The sequence below is a fragment of the Pristiophorus japonicus genome, chromosome 27, assembly GCF_044704955.1.
Source record: "Pristiophorus japonicus isolate sPriJap1 chromosome 27, sPriJap1.hap1, whole genome shotgun sequence".
Taxonomy (NCBI): Eukaryota; Metazoa; Chordata; class Chondrichthyes; family Pristiophoridae; genus Pristiophorus; species Pristiophorus japonicus.
The window spans coordinates 11287365-11303269 of record NC_092003.1 but is presented as its reverse complement, the minus strand read 5'-3'; the positions used below and the strand labels follow the sequence as shown (position 1 = coordinate 11303269).

The following is a 15905-nucleotide window of genomic DNA, read 5'->3' as shown; positions in this document are numbered from 1 at the left end:
GAGGGATATGGGGACATTGCAGGAAAGTGGAGTTGAGGTCGAAGATCAGCCGTGATCTCACTGAATGGAGGAGCAGGCTCGAGGGGCCGAATGGCCGACTCCTGCTCCTATTTGTTATGTCGTAACAGTTGGTAGCTAGGCAGACTCTACGGCCTTCCTCATTAGACGGAAGGCCTATGATGGGCCAAATGGTCTTTCTCATCTGTACCTACAAGCAATTCAGAAAGCAAATGGAATGTTGGCCTTTATTACAAGAGGATTTGAGTATAAGAGTAAAGACGTCTTACTGCAATTATATCGGGCCACACCTGGAGTACTGTGTACAGTTTTGATCTGCTTCCCTAAGGAAGGATATACTTGCCATTGAGGGAGTGCAACGAAGGTTCACCAGACTGATTCCTGGGATGGGGGGGATTGTCCTATGAGGAGAGATTGAGCAGATGAGGCCGATATTCTCTGGAGTTTAGAAGAATGAGAGATGATCTCATTGAAACAGACACAATTCTTACGAGGCTTGACAGGGTAGATGCAGGGAGGGTGTTTCCCCCCCCCCCCGGGCTAGGGAGTCTAGAACCAGGGGTCACACAGTCTCAGGATAAGGGGTCGGCCATTGAGGACTGAGATGGAGGAGGAATTTCTTCACTCAGAGGGTGGTGAATCTTTGGAATTCTCTGCCCCAGAGGGCTGTGGAGGCTCAGTCGTTGAGTATATTCAAGACTGGGATCGATAGATTTTTGGATATTAAGGGAATCGAGGGATCGGGCGGGAAAGTGGAGTTGAGGTCGAAGATCTTATTGAATGGCGGAGCAGGCTCGAGGGGCCGAATGGCCGACTCCTGCTCCTAATTCTTATGTTCGTATGTTCTCAAAACTCAAAATTAAAGCCCATAAGATTTCTGGGAACCTTTAGATGGGGGAGCAGGGAGAGTCCAAATGCTAATGGTCAGTTTGAAGTAGACTTTTGCCAGCAATCAATGCTTCTCAAACTCCTTTGGGCCAAGCAACCGGTTTGAAGTCCATTACGATTGTTCTTGAGGACCCGCTGTTAAAGAGAGCCATTTTTTTTTTTTTTGTTGGGGTCGTTTCCAATGAGGTCCGGGGGCTCGACACGTGTCGTCAACCGCAACAGAAAAGTGGACGCAAACAGCCACGGAACGGACGTCCTTATTCCCCCATCCCCCAGTCCCGAGGTGTCCGAGACCCCAAATCTCCCCCCCCCCCCGCCCCCCCCCCCCCCCCCACCGCTGTCAAACGGCGAGGGTGTTCCCGAGACATGGTTCAAGTCGAAAGCGCGACGTTGAGATGTGGGTCTGGCCGATGGTTGCACCTCTTCGGTCAAAGCAGCCAGAGCCTTGGCTGCCCAGGCCAGCTTCCTGCTGTGGTGGCATTGGAGGAGATCTTGGGGTTCGCACAACAGAGGCAACGCAATAAGTTTCCCAGACCTTGTGCCTTCCTTGACGCACATGGAGGGGTTGCATCGCTGACCACGTACAGATTTCGGGAGGTTGTCCACGTGTGTAGTGGTCACCGTATCTGGCAAACCGCGATCTGCAAGTTTGATGGTATGCCCCGATACTTCTGATCAGAGTACCCAATCAAAAGGACAAAGGGCTGCAGTTTCGCATCATTTGAGCGTGCATGGTTGGAGGGGCACACACACACACACACACACACACACACACACACACGTCAAACTGAGTGCTTCCTGGATATCACAGGTTGGCGAATTTGGGGTCACGCAGCTCAGTGGTAAGATGACCCTACTTTCTCCAGCACATGCATTAGTATTTGAGCCGTACCAATCATATCCGGAAGCGGGGTTTATAAATGTCATTTGGAGGAAAGTAAACGAGCCAAAACGAACAGGATGTCAATTACAGAGAGGTTGATGTCACTTCCTGTATTTCTGACCGCTATGGCTGAAATCAGGTCAACGATGGTCACCCGGTGATGTTGTCAAGGGGACATTTTCAGCGTTATCACTCACACACACTCACACTCACTCACACACTCACAATCACATACACTCACACACACACACTCACACTCACTCACACTCTCACACACACACACTCACACTCACACACACACACTCACACTCACACTCACTCACACAATCACAATCACATACACTCACACACACACACTCACACTCACTCACACACATACACTCACACACACACACACACATACACTCACACACACACTCACAATCACACACATACTCACACACACTCACACACACACACACTCACACACACTCACACTCACACACACACACACTCATACACACACACTCACACTCACACACACTCATACACACACACACACTCACACACACACACACACACACACACACACACTCACACACACACACACTCACACACACTCATACACACACACTCACACACACACACACACACACTCACACACTCACACACACTCACACACACACACACACACTCACACTCTCACATACACACACTCAAAATCACACACACACACACTCACACTCACACACACTCACACTCACTCACACTCACACACACTCACACTCACACTCACACTCACTCACACACTCACAATCACATACACTCACACATACACACTCACACTCACTCACACTCACAATCACACACACACTCACACACACTCACACACACACACACTCACACACACTCACACTCACACACACTCACACACACACACTCATACACACACACTCACACTCACACACACTCATACACACACACACACTCACACACACGCACTCACACACACACACACACACACACTCACACACACACACACTCATACACACACACTCACACTCACACACACTCATACACACACACACACACTCACACACACACACACACACACACACACTCACACTCACACACACTCACACACACACACACACTCACACACACTCACACACACACTCACACACACACACACACACACTTACACAGGCTGTAACATGCTGTGGGGAATCCTCGTTCACGATTACTGCACTGCATTTGGAGTGCTGGGATCCCGGCAGCCCATCAAACTACCTCCACGTTAACGGGCCCTGTCGGTCCCAACCCCTTTACTCCGAATGGCAGGTTTGAGCCACAGGCAACAACACAGGAAGAGGCACAACCACGCAGCCAGCGCACATTGCGGCAAGTTTAAGTGAGGATCAATTCTGTTTTAGCGCCACACATGGGCGGGGGCGGACGAATCAGTCTCGCCAGCCATCAGTGGGCGGCTGGTTCCAGTTGGGCTGTGGGGGGGCAGGGGTCAGAGTTCACCGCTCGTGTGGCTATTTGCTCCGGGCCGCAGACACAGGCCATTGAAGGGTTTTTGTACCATCTTTTGAAATATGACCGAGACAGAGAGAGAGAAAAAAGAACCAACACAAAGAAGTAACTCGAGCTGCAACATGTAAAATGGATCGTGGTGGCCAGTGAGGAACAGGAGCCAGTCCTGAGGCCAATTCGAGGAGTCCTGGATCGGGTGAAAAACAACTTCTTCAATAAGGTGGAAGGAAACATATTTCTAGTTCAAAATCCGAACCATAATCTCAATCACGCTGCCTTCGTCATTTGGTTGTATGCTCGTGTTCATTTTAAATGACTGGGGCAATGTGTTACACAGGGGGAGCTGTGTGTAATGAACACTGTGTTACACAGGGGGAGCTGTGTGTACTGAACACTGTGTTACACAGGGGGAGCTGTGTGTACTGAACACTGTGTTACACAGGGGGAGCTGTGCGAAATGAACGCTGTGTTACACAGGGGGAGCTGTGTGTACTGAACACTGTGTTACACAGGGGGAGCTGTGTGTAATGAACACTGTGTTACACAGGGGTAGCTGTGTGTAATGAACGCTGTGTTACTCAGGGGAGCTGTGTGTAATGAACACTGTGTTACACAAGGGGAGCTGTGTGTAATGAACACTGTGTTACACAGGGGGAGCTGTGTGTAATGAACGCTGTGTTACACAGGGGGAGCTGTGTGTACTGAACACTGTGTTACACAGGGGGAGCTGTGTGTACTGAACACTGTGTTACACAGGGGGAGCTGTGTGTACTGAACACTGTGTTACACAGGGGGAGCTGTGTGTACTGAACACTGTGTTACACAGGGGGAGCTGTGTGTACTGAACACTGTGTTATACAGGGGAGCTGTGTGTACTGAACACTGTGTTGCACAGGGGAAGCTGTGTGTACTGAACACTGTGTTACACAGGGGGAGCTGTGTGTACTGAACACTGTGTTAGACAGGGGGAGCTGTGTGTACTGAACACTGTGTTACACAGGGGGAGCTGTGCATACTGAACGCTGTGTGTTTCTTGTCATCCACGGTATGTGGGCATTTTTCAAATCTCCAACAATCTGAAGGAATGAGTCTGCGCACTTGTAAAATTACATTTTCAGGGCCAGAGAGGGTGTGTGGCAGTAATTAAAACTTTATTAAAAAATCATTCCTGAGATGTGGGCGTCGCTGACAAGGCCCAGCATTTATCGCCCATCCCTAATCACCCCTTGAAAAGGTGGTGGTGAGCCGCCTTCTTGAACCGCTGCAGTCCGTGTGGTGAAGGTGCTCCCACAGTGCTGTTAGGGAGGGAGTTCCAGGATTGTGACCCAGCGACGATGAAGGAACGGCCGATATATTTCCAACTGTGTGTACTGAGCAATGTTTTACGCGGGGAGCTGTGTGTACGGCACAATGTGTTATACAGGAAGCTGGATTGTTTAAAAACCCAAACATATTTGTAAATGGCCCACCCTTATCTCTCAATTTCTTAACTAAGATAGTTCCCAGTTAATTGAGGCACTCTAAAAGTTTCCATTAAAAGTCCTGGATAATAATTGGCTGGAATCCGTCGATCTCTGGGATACAATATACCTAATCTGTTTTATCAAAATATAAAGTCATGTCCTTCACATCAGCGTGCTTGAGATTACAGTGTTTTGTCCAGCTAGAAAGAGAATGCTCTTCAAAGTTAGGAACAGATACGGGAAAAGTTGAGATCAAGTCGGAAAATTTTGAGAAGGAAAGTTTTTTTCCCCCTCCATTTTACATCACAGTGTTAGTGAGAATGAATTGAAAATGTCACGTCAACATACTTGTGATTAGCGTAGAGATGAGAGCAAAATAACTATCGGCAGATAATCCTGTTCTTCGTCACACTAACTGTACAGGGTATTGGTGAGGCCACACCTGGAGTACTGCGTGCAGTTTCGGTCTCCGTATTTAAGGAAGGATATACTTGCATTGGAGGCAGTTTAGAGAAGGTTCACTCGGTTGATTCCGGAGATGAGGGGGTTTGACTTATGAGGAAAGGTTGAGTAGGTTGGGCCTCTACTCATTGGAGTTCGGAAGAATGAGAGGTGATCTTATCGAAACGCATAAGATAATGAGGGGGCCCGACAAGGTGGAGGATGCAGAGAGGATGTTTCCACTCATAGGGGAAACTAAAACTAGGGGACATAGTCTCAGAATAAGAGGCCGGCCATTTAAAACTGAGATGAGGAGGAATTTCTTCTCTCAGAGGGTTGGAAATTTGTGGAATTCTCTGTCCCAGAGAGCTGTGGAGGCTGGGTCATTGAATATATTTAAGGTGGAGATAGACTTTTGAGCGACAAGGCTATAAAGGGTACGGGCAGGGAAGTGGAGCTGAGGCCAAGATCAGATCAGCCATGATCGTATTGAATGGCAGAGCAGGCTCGAGGGCCAACTCCTGCTCCTAATTCTTATGTTCTTGACTCGGAGGTGAAGGGGATAGGACTTGAGCAACAGAGAGAAGATTTATTTTCCCATTGGCTTCCTTGTCTCGTCCCCTGAAGGCGCGTCTCACGTTGGGGCAACTGTTCAACGGGGTGTCTTGCTCACTAGTACTTTGCTCAGTCTCTGTCAGCGCCCTGGACTGGCGAATATTGGCCGGCGAGTGGACTACGAAGGATTCTAGCGCCATGCCCGACCTCGGCCCTCCATCTGATGTCAATTTGCTTGCGCAGGCTACTGGATAGCGATCAGGAGCAGGACAACCTCACAGATGCCACCCCTCCCTCACCCGGGGGGGAACGGCGGGCTTTGTCCAGTTGCATTCTAAAATCCTCATCCTCGTGTTCAAATCCCTCCACGGCCTCCTCGTCCCCTCCCTATCTCTGTGAACTCCTCCAGCCCCAGACACCACCCCTCCCCCACCCCCCACCGAGGTCTCTGCGCTCCTCCAATTCTGGCCTCTTGAGCATCCCCTGATTTCCAGCGCTCCGCCATTGGCTACCTGCCGGAGTACAAGCCTGCGGCACTAGGCCGCAGAGCGGAGGGAAGGGTTCGGAGGGGATAGCGGGGGGGGGGGGGAGGGAGGGGGAGGGTAGAGCGGGGGGTCGAGAGCCGGAGAAGCTTCGGGGTTGGAGGGGGAGGTGATGGGGGGCTCGGAGCTTTGGTTGGGGGAGGGGGCGGGAATCAGAGGTTTCATGGGGGGGTGGGGGGGATCGGAGGCCTGGGGCGGGGGGGGGTGCGATTGGAGGCCTGGGGAAGGGGAATTGGAAGCCTGGAGGGGGAATTGGAGGCTGGGGGGGTGGGGGGTAATTGGAGACCTTTGGGAAGGGCGGAAACTGGAGGCCTGGGGGAAGGCAGGGACACTGGATCTAGCAGCTAAGTGCAAAGATACGGGCCTCCCTAATCCAGCAGTTCCTGCCTCCCTTTAGCTGCTGGGCTCCCGAAGGCCTGCGAGACCCACCCAGCCAGAGGTAAATTTAAAATGGCGGATCGCCGGGGGGATCAGCAGCCTCATTATAATATTTAAATGGGAGACCCGCCCCTTTGGGAGCGGATTGGCTGCCCGCCCCCTGTCCCGCCTCTGTTAAAACCGATATATCTCCAAGTGGGGATGGTGTGTGGGTGTGACTGGGAGGGGGAACGTGGAGCTGGTGGTGTTCCCATGCGCCTGCTGCCCTTGTCCTTCGAGGCGGGTAGAGGTCGCGGGTTTGGGAGGTGCTGCCGAAGAAGCCTTGGCGAGTTGCTGCAGTGCGTCTTGTAGACGGTGCACACTGCAGCCAGGGGGCGCCGGTGGTGGAGGGAGTGAGTGTTGAAGGTGGTGGGTAGCGTGGCCCATCAAGCGGGGCTGCTTTGTCCCGGATGGTGTCGAGCTTCTCGAGACGTGCAGTTGGAACATTGTACTTCAAGCTTTTCCTCGTCTGAGTTGCTCATAGCAACTGATTGTGGCATTTGAAAGCACCCTATGTCACTATGCCAATGTAGAGCCCTATTTACAATATGGGCATTTTCATCTGGCACAATGATGCTCCATATCAGTTCTGCCCTCTGAGTTCATGATCCCAGTTCCAACGTTATCCCCTGTGGCAATTCCGACATACTTCCCTTTATCCCCACGTCTGTGCCTGTACTTTCCATTTCCAAACTCACTGGCCTTATTTTCCACTCTATGCCTATCCAATTCCCAACGCGACTTGATTCCTGGGACGAGAGGGCTGTCCTCTGAGAGATTGAGCAGTTTGGGCCTGTACCCTCTGGAGTTTAGAGGAATGAGAGATGATCCCATTGAGTTTCCGAGGGGGATTGACAGGGGTAGATGCAGGGAGGGTGTTTCCCCCCCCCTGGGCTGGGGAGTCTAGAACCAGGGGTCACACAGTCTCGGGATAAGGGGGTCGGCCATTTAGGACAGAGATGAGGAGGAATTTCTTCACTCAGAGGGGGGGTGAATCTTTGGAACTCTCTACCCCAGAGGGCTGTGGAGGCTCAGTCGTTGACAGAATTTTGGACGCTAAGGGCTATGGGGGTCGGGCAGGACAGTGGAGTTGAGGTCGAAGATCAGCCATGATCTTATTGAATGGTGGGCAAAGGAAACGATTCAAGGACACTATCGTGTATGTACATGCTGTTTCTAGCCACCAGATGGTGGTATTGTTGGAGGCCACTGAACAGCACGCACATGCTGCTGCTCTGGTATAAAAGGCCAGCCATTTTGTGAGTCAGGCACTTTGGGCCGTAATAATGCAGAGCCAAGGGTGTACCTTGTTCAGTTAAACAGTACCCAGTTTGTACCTTTATTGCATACATAACAGACACCCTCAAAGCCTCCCTGATAAAGTGCAACATCCCCCACCGACACCTGGGAGTCTCTGGCCCAAAGACCAGTCTGCCCTAAGTGGGGGAAGTGCATCCGGGAGGGTGCTGAGCACCTCGAGTCTCGTCGCCGAGAGCGTGCGGAAACTAAGCGCAGGCAGCGGAAGGAGCGTGCGGCAAACCAGTCCCACCCACCCCTTCCCTCAACCACTGTCTGTCCCGCCTGTGACAGGGACTGTGGTTCCCGTATTGGACTGTTCAGTCAACCTGAGAACTCACTTGTAGAGTGGAAGCAAGTCTTCCTCGATTCCGAGGGACTGCCGACGGTGGATGTCGGAGCAGGCTCGAGGGGCCGAATGGGCGACCCCTGTTCCTACTTCTTTATTTTCGTAAAGTGATGTTCTCCAAATCCAGCAAGGTTCTCAGAGGGCTTGACAGGGTAGATGCTGAGAGGCTGTTTTCCCCTGGCTGTGGGGGGGGGGGGTCTAGAACTAGGGAGGGGGCACAGTGGGCTGTTATGTTTCTTCAGCAAGAGGTGGCCAGTTTTATTTTGCTCCCGTCCCTAGGCAATGGTTGTATTCGGTCAAGGATGAAATATCTTGTTTCCATGATCAAGGTCAGTTAGCAACACAAAAGGCGCGGGCTGGCTGTGTTTCTCTGTGCGAATTGCAAAGGGGAGATGAAAAAAAACAAAACGCTCCCCACCCACAAACATTTATATCCTTAATCAATAACTATAGTGGAAGATTTTCTTCTTTTAACAGGCAAAGCAATGCTGCAACCTTGAACTGGGCTGGAGGGAGCTCACGCAACACTAGCCTTGATTCCGATAGATGTTCTGTCCTTACGATTCCGGGGGACAGGCACTGGCAGTTACCATGGAAACAAGTCATGCCTCCTCACCGTGACTGAGAGACCGAGGCGTTTATCGAGAGAGGACGTTGACAGGGAAAAAGAAACCAGGCTGGGGGACAGGGAAGCTGAAATGGTTCGAAGGGGCGGGGGAGGGGTGGAGACAGATTAAATTAGAAGAGAGACAGCGGATGGGACAGTGGATGAAAGATGTGACGCAGAAATACGTGTCGTAAGATGTTACAAGACCACAGTGCAGGCTCTACCCATTCAGACATCTGCAAGGTGCACAGGATCAGGGGTCGCCCATTTACGACGGAGGTGAGGAGGAATTCCGTCTCCTGAAGCTTTGCAAATTCTCCGCCCCAGAGAGCTGTGGAGGCTGGGCCATTGAATGTATTTAAGGCGGAGAGGGACGGATTTTTGAGCGATACGGGAGTAAAGGGTGCGGGCGGGGAAGTGGAGCTGAGCCCGTGATCAGATCAGGCTTTTGGGGGGGGGGGGGCCAACTCCCGCTCCTGTTTCCCATGTTCCCACGGACATTTTCGCTCCCCGCACCTCCAACCCTGCAGGCAGCAGCCCGACCTCTGCCGTTTGGGCTGACTCCCGCTCCAATTTGGCCTTGTTGAACCGACCGTGAGCCTGGGTTTGCGCTCAGCCTCCGCACGTGTGCGAGCCCATGTCGGGGTGGGTTGGGGTGGGAGGTGGGGGTCACTGAATCGGCACCAGGAAGGTGGAATGATCCACCTCCCTGGCCCATGGGGCAACGACAACCAATGGGCAACGCCATGGACCAGATAACCGAAGCACAGACCAAGGGAGAGGACAATCCCGTGCTCCTGATCACTAGGTGTGTGCGTGTTTTCTCTTTAATTACGACTCTCCACCCCCCCCACCACCGCACACACCTTGGCGTCTGAACGGATAACTCCTGCACTGGGACCGCGAGCGACTTAACTCCGGGCTCGTGGAAAGAAAGCACGGTTCTAATCGCTCGAGAGCAGAGAGAGCGAGAGCGAGAGAGAGAAGGGGGTTACCTAAGTTGACCGTCAACTTCACCCGCCCGCCATCCAGTTCCAGCCTCAGAGTGTCCGCCGAGTCCTTCGACGTCGTGGCCATCAGCAGGCCGTAGGCCCGCTGAGACATGAACCGCAGGGAGATGTCCTCTGCCTCCGTGTGCATGACTGCCGGCATCATAATCTTCATGTACATGCTCCCGTCATAGCTCAGCACTGTCCCTTCTAAAAAAGAAACAACGGAGAGAGGAAGAGAAAGAGAGACTTGGGTTTCCACTACGCCCTAGCACCACCAGAGTACGTCCCACCGCCAACGAGGCGCTTTTTTTGTTTTTTCCTTGCAGCGTAGGAAGAGGCGGCGGCCAGATTGCGCACAGCAAGCTCCCACAAACAGCAAAGGTGACAATGACCGGATCGCCTGTGGTTATTTTTTTTATAGTGATGGTGATGGAGGGATAAATATTGGCACCCACCCCCCCAGGACACAAGGGTAGAACTCTCCCCCCCCTCCCCCCCACCCCCCACCGCCCCCACCGTCCCCCCCCCCGCCCACCAATGCCCTGCTTTTCTTCTGTTGGGGTAAAAAAGACATCTCTTCCTTGAGGTGGACTCCCTGAGGTAAGGAATCGACACCCGCCCGTATCCCCGCCCGTATCGCGACCACGGAATCACTCAGACGAAAACGCCGGTTCAACCGGTTTTTATTCAAACATGCAGGGGAAGGGTTCCGATGAACACTTCTCAGAACAAAAGTTTTACAATTACAGTTCGTACATTTTTCGAGGTGTGCGACCTACAGAACCACCGACTGGCCGACTGCTATCAGCGACATTGATTTGTTGACCTTTGTCAGACTGGCTCTGACTGGTTCTCCCATCACACCTCACCCTCCCGGAATGTGTTATTCAGTGGTGTTAACTCTGCCTCAGTTCCTCGTGACGTGACCTTGCTTCCCAGGGTTTGCTATCTTTCTAGACTGCTGACTCTCCACTGCCCTGGGCGGATGTGTTATTCAGTACTGAGTGTATGTGTTCATCTTCTATCAGTCTGTGCTAAGGGTCAATACATTGTTGGCTACTTATGGTGGTTCATTACTCATTGGAGTTTAGAAGAATGAGAGGTGATCTTATTGAAACATATACGATTCTGAGGGGACTGGACAGGGTAGATGCAGAGAGGATGTTTCCCCTCGTGGGGGAATCTAGAACTAGGGGACATGGTTTCAGAATAAGGGGTCGCCCATTTAGAACGGAGATGAGGAGGAATTTCTTCTCTCAGACGGTCGTGAATCTGTGGAATTCTCTGCCCCAGAGAGGTGTGGAGGCTGGGTCACAGAATATATTCACGGTGGAGATAGACAGATTTTTGAGCGATAAGAGAGTCAAGGGTTATGGGTGAGCAGGTGGGGAAGTGGAGAATTGGCCAAGATCAGATCAGACATGATATTGAATGGCGGAGCAGGCTCGAGGGGCCAAATGGCTTACTCCTGCTCCTATTCCTTATGTCCTTATAAGAAATAGGAGCAGGAGTCGGCCATTCGGCCCCTCGAGCCTGCTCCAATATTCAATATCATGGCTGATCCAATCATGGACTCAGCTCCACTTCCCAGCCAGCTCCCCATAATCCTTGACTCCCTTATCGCTCAAGAATCCCTTTTGACTCTTCGGGCTAGAAATACCCCAGCCTTTCTTTATTTGATAAATAACGACATTTTTGTGAAGAAATAATAAGAAAAAAAATGTCGGCATTTTTTAAAGGGGGTAAGTTTATCCAACAAAATACCGTTGCCGTTAAAAACCAGCGTTGCTGGAGGAACCATGTTTAATACCGCTGTCCTCTTTAACATTACAGCGAGGCCGATATCCCCAAAAATACAGGGGAGAAAACATCCCCCGCATTCTTCTAAATATCCGCAAAGATAAAAACATTTAAAATGGGAAAACATTGACAAAAGCCTTCAAAAATAAATCGCTGAAATTTTAAAAAAAAATTCAACTTACCTTTTTTGCAGGTCTTACTTATCGATGTCTTTTAGGCCGCAACGCCTGCCTTTCCCATGTGTTGTTTTGTGACCCAGCACAGGTTCGCCAAACGGCCAAATTTAGGCGGTGCGATTTTTAAGGTATGTCGATTCGGAAAATGGCGTTATTTTGAAAGCGCCATTCTTAAATTTTGGGGTATTTTGTGCACTTTATCTTAAGAACAAAAAAAGCAGTTTTAACGCAAAAAAGATGACGTTAAAGACACGCGTTAGGCTGGCTAATTTCGAGCCTTTAATCGCTCCTGCCTTCCCTCCGTTCTTTCCCAGCCCCTGCAGGTCGGAACCTTAAAAGGAGCGTGGCGTTCCAGGGAGCCGCGCGAGACGGTGCAGGAGGGTGACGGCAGTGAAGAGTGATGTCACCAAGGTCCAGGTCGGTGATCGGAGCGTGGGCAGGTTAGAGCAGGAGCGGTGAGGTCGGGGCGAAGGAGCGGCGAGAGATTGTAGAGGGACGTGATCGGGGCCCAGGAGAGGCGAGGGCCCAGGGGCAGCACGGGCCCAGCCCCACACTGTGCGATATGTGAGCGCGCACTGGGTCCGTGCAGCAGAGCTGGTCTCCAGTCGTCCTGGTTAACCCTTGCCCCTGGACCAAGACCTCGCTCTGTCAAGCCCGTGTGGTGGCTGGTGTGCAACGGTCACCCCACGTTAAAAAAACCCACCCACAGGCATCTTCCACCCTTCAGGATGTAGTTCGGGATCCGGAATATTAGGTCCTTCATTGAAACATAGAAACATACAAACATAGAAAATATAGAAACACCTGTGAACTCATCCCTTTTTGGTGTGGAAGCAAGTCCCTGGCCAAAGACCAGTCCGCCCTAAGTGGAGGAAGTGCATCCGGGAGGGCGCTGAGCACCTCGAGTCTCGTCGCCGAGAGCGTGCAGAGACCAAGCGCAGGCAGCGGAAGGAGCGTGCGGCAAACCAGTCCCACCCTCCCCTTCCCTCAACCACTGTCTGTCCCACCTGTGACAGGGACTGTGGTTCTCGTATTGGACTGTTCAGCCACCTAAGGACTCATGTTACGAGTGGAAGCAAGTCTTCCTCGATTCCGAGGGACTGCCCATGCTGCTGATGACGTGAGTATGCTCAACACTTTGTAGAACTGTTGCACAGTGAGTGGTCTCGGCACAAAGGTCTTTGGCCAAGGGACTCCCAGGTGTCGGTGGGGATGTCGCACTTTATCAGGGAGGCTTTGAGGGTGTCCCTGTAACGTTTCCTCTGCCCACCTTTGGCTCGTTTGCCGTGAAGGAGTTCCGAGTAGAACGCTTGCTTTGGGAGTCTCGTGTCTGGGGCATGCGGACAATGTGGCCCCGCCCAGCGGAGCTGGTCGAGTGCGTAGAGACAGAGCTTTGCTGGAAATACTCAGCAGGTCAGGTGATGTTCAGAAGGCTCAAGAAACCCCTCTAGGACTATGTGTGGTTCCCGTATCGGACGGTTCAGCCACCTCAGGACTCGTGTTAAGAGTGGAAGCAAGTCTTCCTCGATTCCGAGGGACTGCCGATGATGATGAGGGTCTCTCTCTGTCTGGCTTTGCGCGTCGGGGGAGGGACGGGCGGGGGGGGGGGGGATCGCGGCGGTTGAGGCGCGGGTCCCGGATGGGAGGGGTGGCCTACCTGTCTCGCAGTTCTTGCCGAAGAATCCGGTGCCGGTGCAGTCGCAGATGTAGCGGTTCCAGCCCTCCCGGCAGTGACCGCCGTTACGGCAAGGGGCCATGCTGCACTGCTTGAGGGTCTCGCGGGAGCAGAAGCCGCTGACCCCGCCCATGTTCTGCGCCTCGGCCAGCCGCCGCACGTCGCGGCTCTGGCCGTCGATGAAGAGGTCGCGCACGCAGCCCACATAGCCGTAGTTCAGGAAGGCGGTCCACAGCTCGGGGGGTGGCAGGAGCTCGGCCCGCCCGTCGGGCAGCCCGCCCAGGTACATGTCGCTGTCCAGGTCCAGGATCTCGCTCTCGCCCGTGGCCACGAAGGGGAAGTGGCGGCTGTTGACCGAGATCGACCCTGCGGAGAGTGGATAGCAGCAACGTTAGAAGGGACTTGAAGATACAGGTTATGGCTGAGTCCATGATAGAAGCATAGAAAATAGCGGGAGGCCATTCGCCCATTCGAGCCTGCGCTGTCATGGCTGCAAGTGTTCCTCGATTCCGAGGGACTGCCTATGATGACGGGCTGATCCTCCATCGCAACACCATGTGTCATGTATTCAACCAGCATTGTAACCCATGTATAATCTGACCGAAGTTGTACACTGTGAGAACATTGACCACTAGGTGGTGAACTTGTGGGAGACACTCCTAACCTGGACCTTCAGGTATAAAAGGGGAAGCTCCACCCACTTCCATCACTTGAGTGCCAAGGAATAAAGGACAGGTCACAGACTGACCTTCTCTCAAGCATGGGCCTCGTGTGCATTTGTACTGTGTAGTTAGGACGGATCACCATATTCCCGCTTTTTCCCCATTCTCCTTGATGCCTTTTGTGTCTGGAAATCTATCTATCTCCCTCTTAAATATATTGTCCTTCACAGACTTCTGTGGTAGAGAATTCCACAGGTTCACCATCCTCGGAGTGAAAACATTTCTCCTCATCTCGCTCCTAAATTTCCCACCCCGTATCCTGAGACTGTGACCCCTTGTTCTAGACTTCCCAGCCCCGGGGGAAACACCCTCCCCACATCCAGTCTATCCAACCCCGTCAGAATTTTATACGTTTCAATGAGATCCCCTTTCACTCTTCTAAACTCTAGTGAATACAGGCCTAGTCGACCCAGTCTATTATTTAATTTAATTTAATTTAATTATACAATTTAAAATAATGAAAGGGATAGACAGGATAGAGGCGGAGAGGTTGTTTTCACTGGTCGGAGAGACTAGAACCAGGGGGCACAGCCTCAAAATACAGGGGAGCCAATTTAAAACCTAGTTGAGAAGGAATTTCTTCTCCCATAGTGTTTTTAATCTGTGGAATTCTCTTCCCAGTTAAGCAGTTGAGGCTAGCTCATTGAATATATTCAAATCACATATATATATATATTTTTATCCAATAAGGGAATTAATGTTTATGTTCATTTATTTTCTATTCCTAATCTTATGTTCTTATGTTCTTATTAATGTTGGGGAAGTCCAGAACCAGGGGTCACAGTCTAAGGATAAGGGGTAAGCCATTTAGGACCGAGAGGAGGAGAAACTTCTTCACCCAGAGAGTGGTGAACCTGTGGAATTCTCTACCACAGAAAGTTGTTGAGGCCAATTCACTAAATATATTCAAAAAGGAGTTAGATGTAGTCCTTACTACTCGGGGGATCAAGGGGTATGGCGAGAAAGCAGGAATGGGGTACTGAAGTTTCATGTTCAGCCATGAACTCATTGAATGGCGGTGCAGGCTCGAAGGGCCGAATGACCTGCTCCTGCACCTATTTTCTATGTTTTCTATGTTTTCTATAATCTCTCCTCATATGACAGTCCTGTCATCCCAGGAATCAGTCTGATGAACCTTCGCTGCACTCCCTCTGGCAAGTATATCCTTCCTTAGGTAAGGAGACCAAAACTGCACACACTACTCTAGGTGCGGTCTCACCAAGGCCCTGTATAACTGCAGTAAGACATCCTTGCTCCTGTACACAAATCCTCTTGCAATGAAGGCCAACGTACCATTTGCCTAACTGCTTGCTGCACCGGCATGTTTGCTTTCACTGACTGGTGTAGAAGGACACCCAGGTCCCTCTGTACATCGACACTTCCCAAGCCATCACCATTTCAATAATACTTTGTTCGTATGTTTTTCCTACCAAAGTGGATAACTTCACATTTATTCACGTTATACTGCATCTGCCATGTGTTTGCCCACTCACTCAACCCATTCAAATCGGATCAGCCATGATCTCATTGAATGGCGGAGCAGGCTCGAGGGGCCGAATGGCC

General features: G+C 51.5%; 1 protein-coding gene across 1 annotated transcript in view; it reads right to left on the bottom strand.

Annotated features, from left to right (window-relative positions):
* Positions 1 to 15905, bottom strand: part of LOC139239484 (neurexin-2-like) — a 1141616-nt gene that overhangs the window by 1069354 nt on the left and 56357 nt on the right. The window contains exons 4-5 of the mRNA XM_070868266.1: positions 13603 to 13986; positions 9973 to 10176 (exon numbers count right to left, since the gene is read on the bottom strand). Coding sequence (XP_070724367.1) covers positions 9973 to 10176; positions 13603 to 13986 — 588 coding nt within the window. The remainder of the gene's footprint in view (positions 1 to 9972; positions 10177 to 13602; positions 13987 to 15905) is intronic.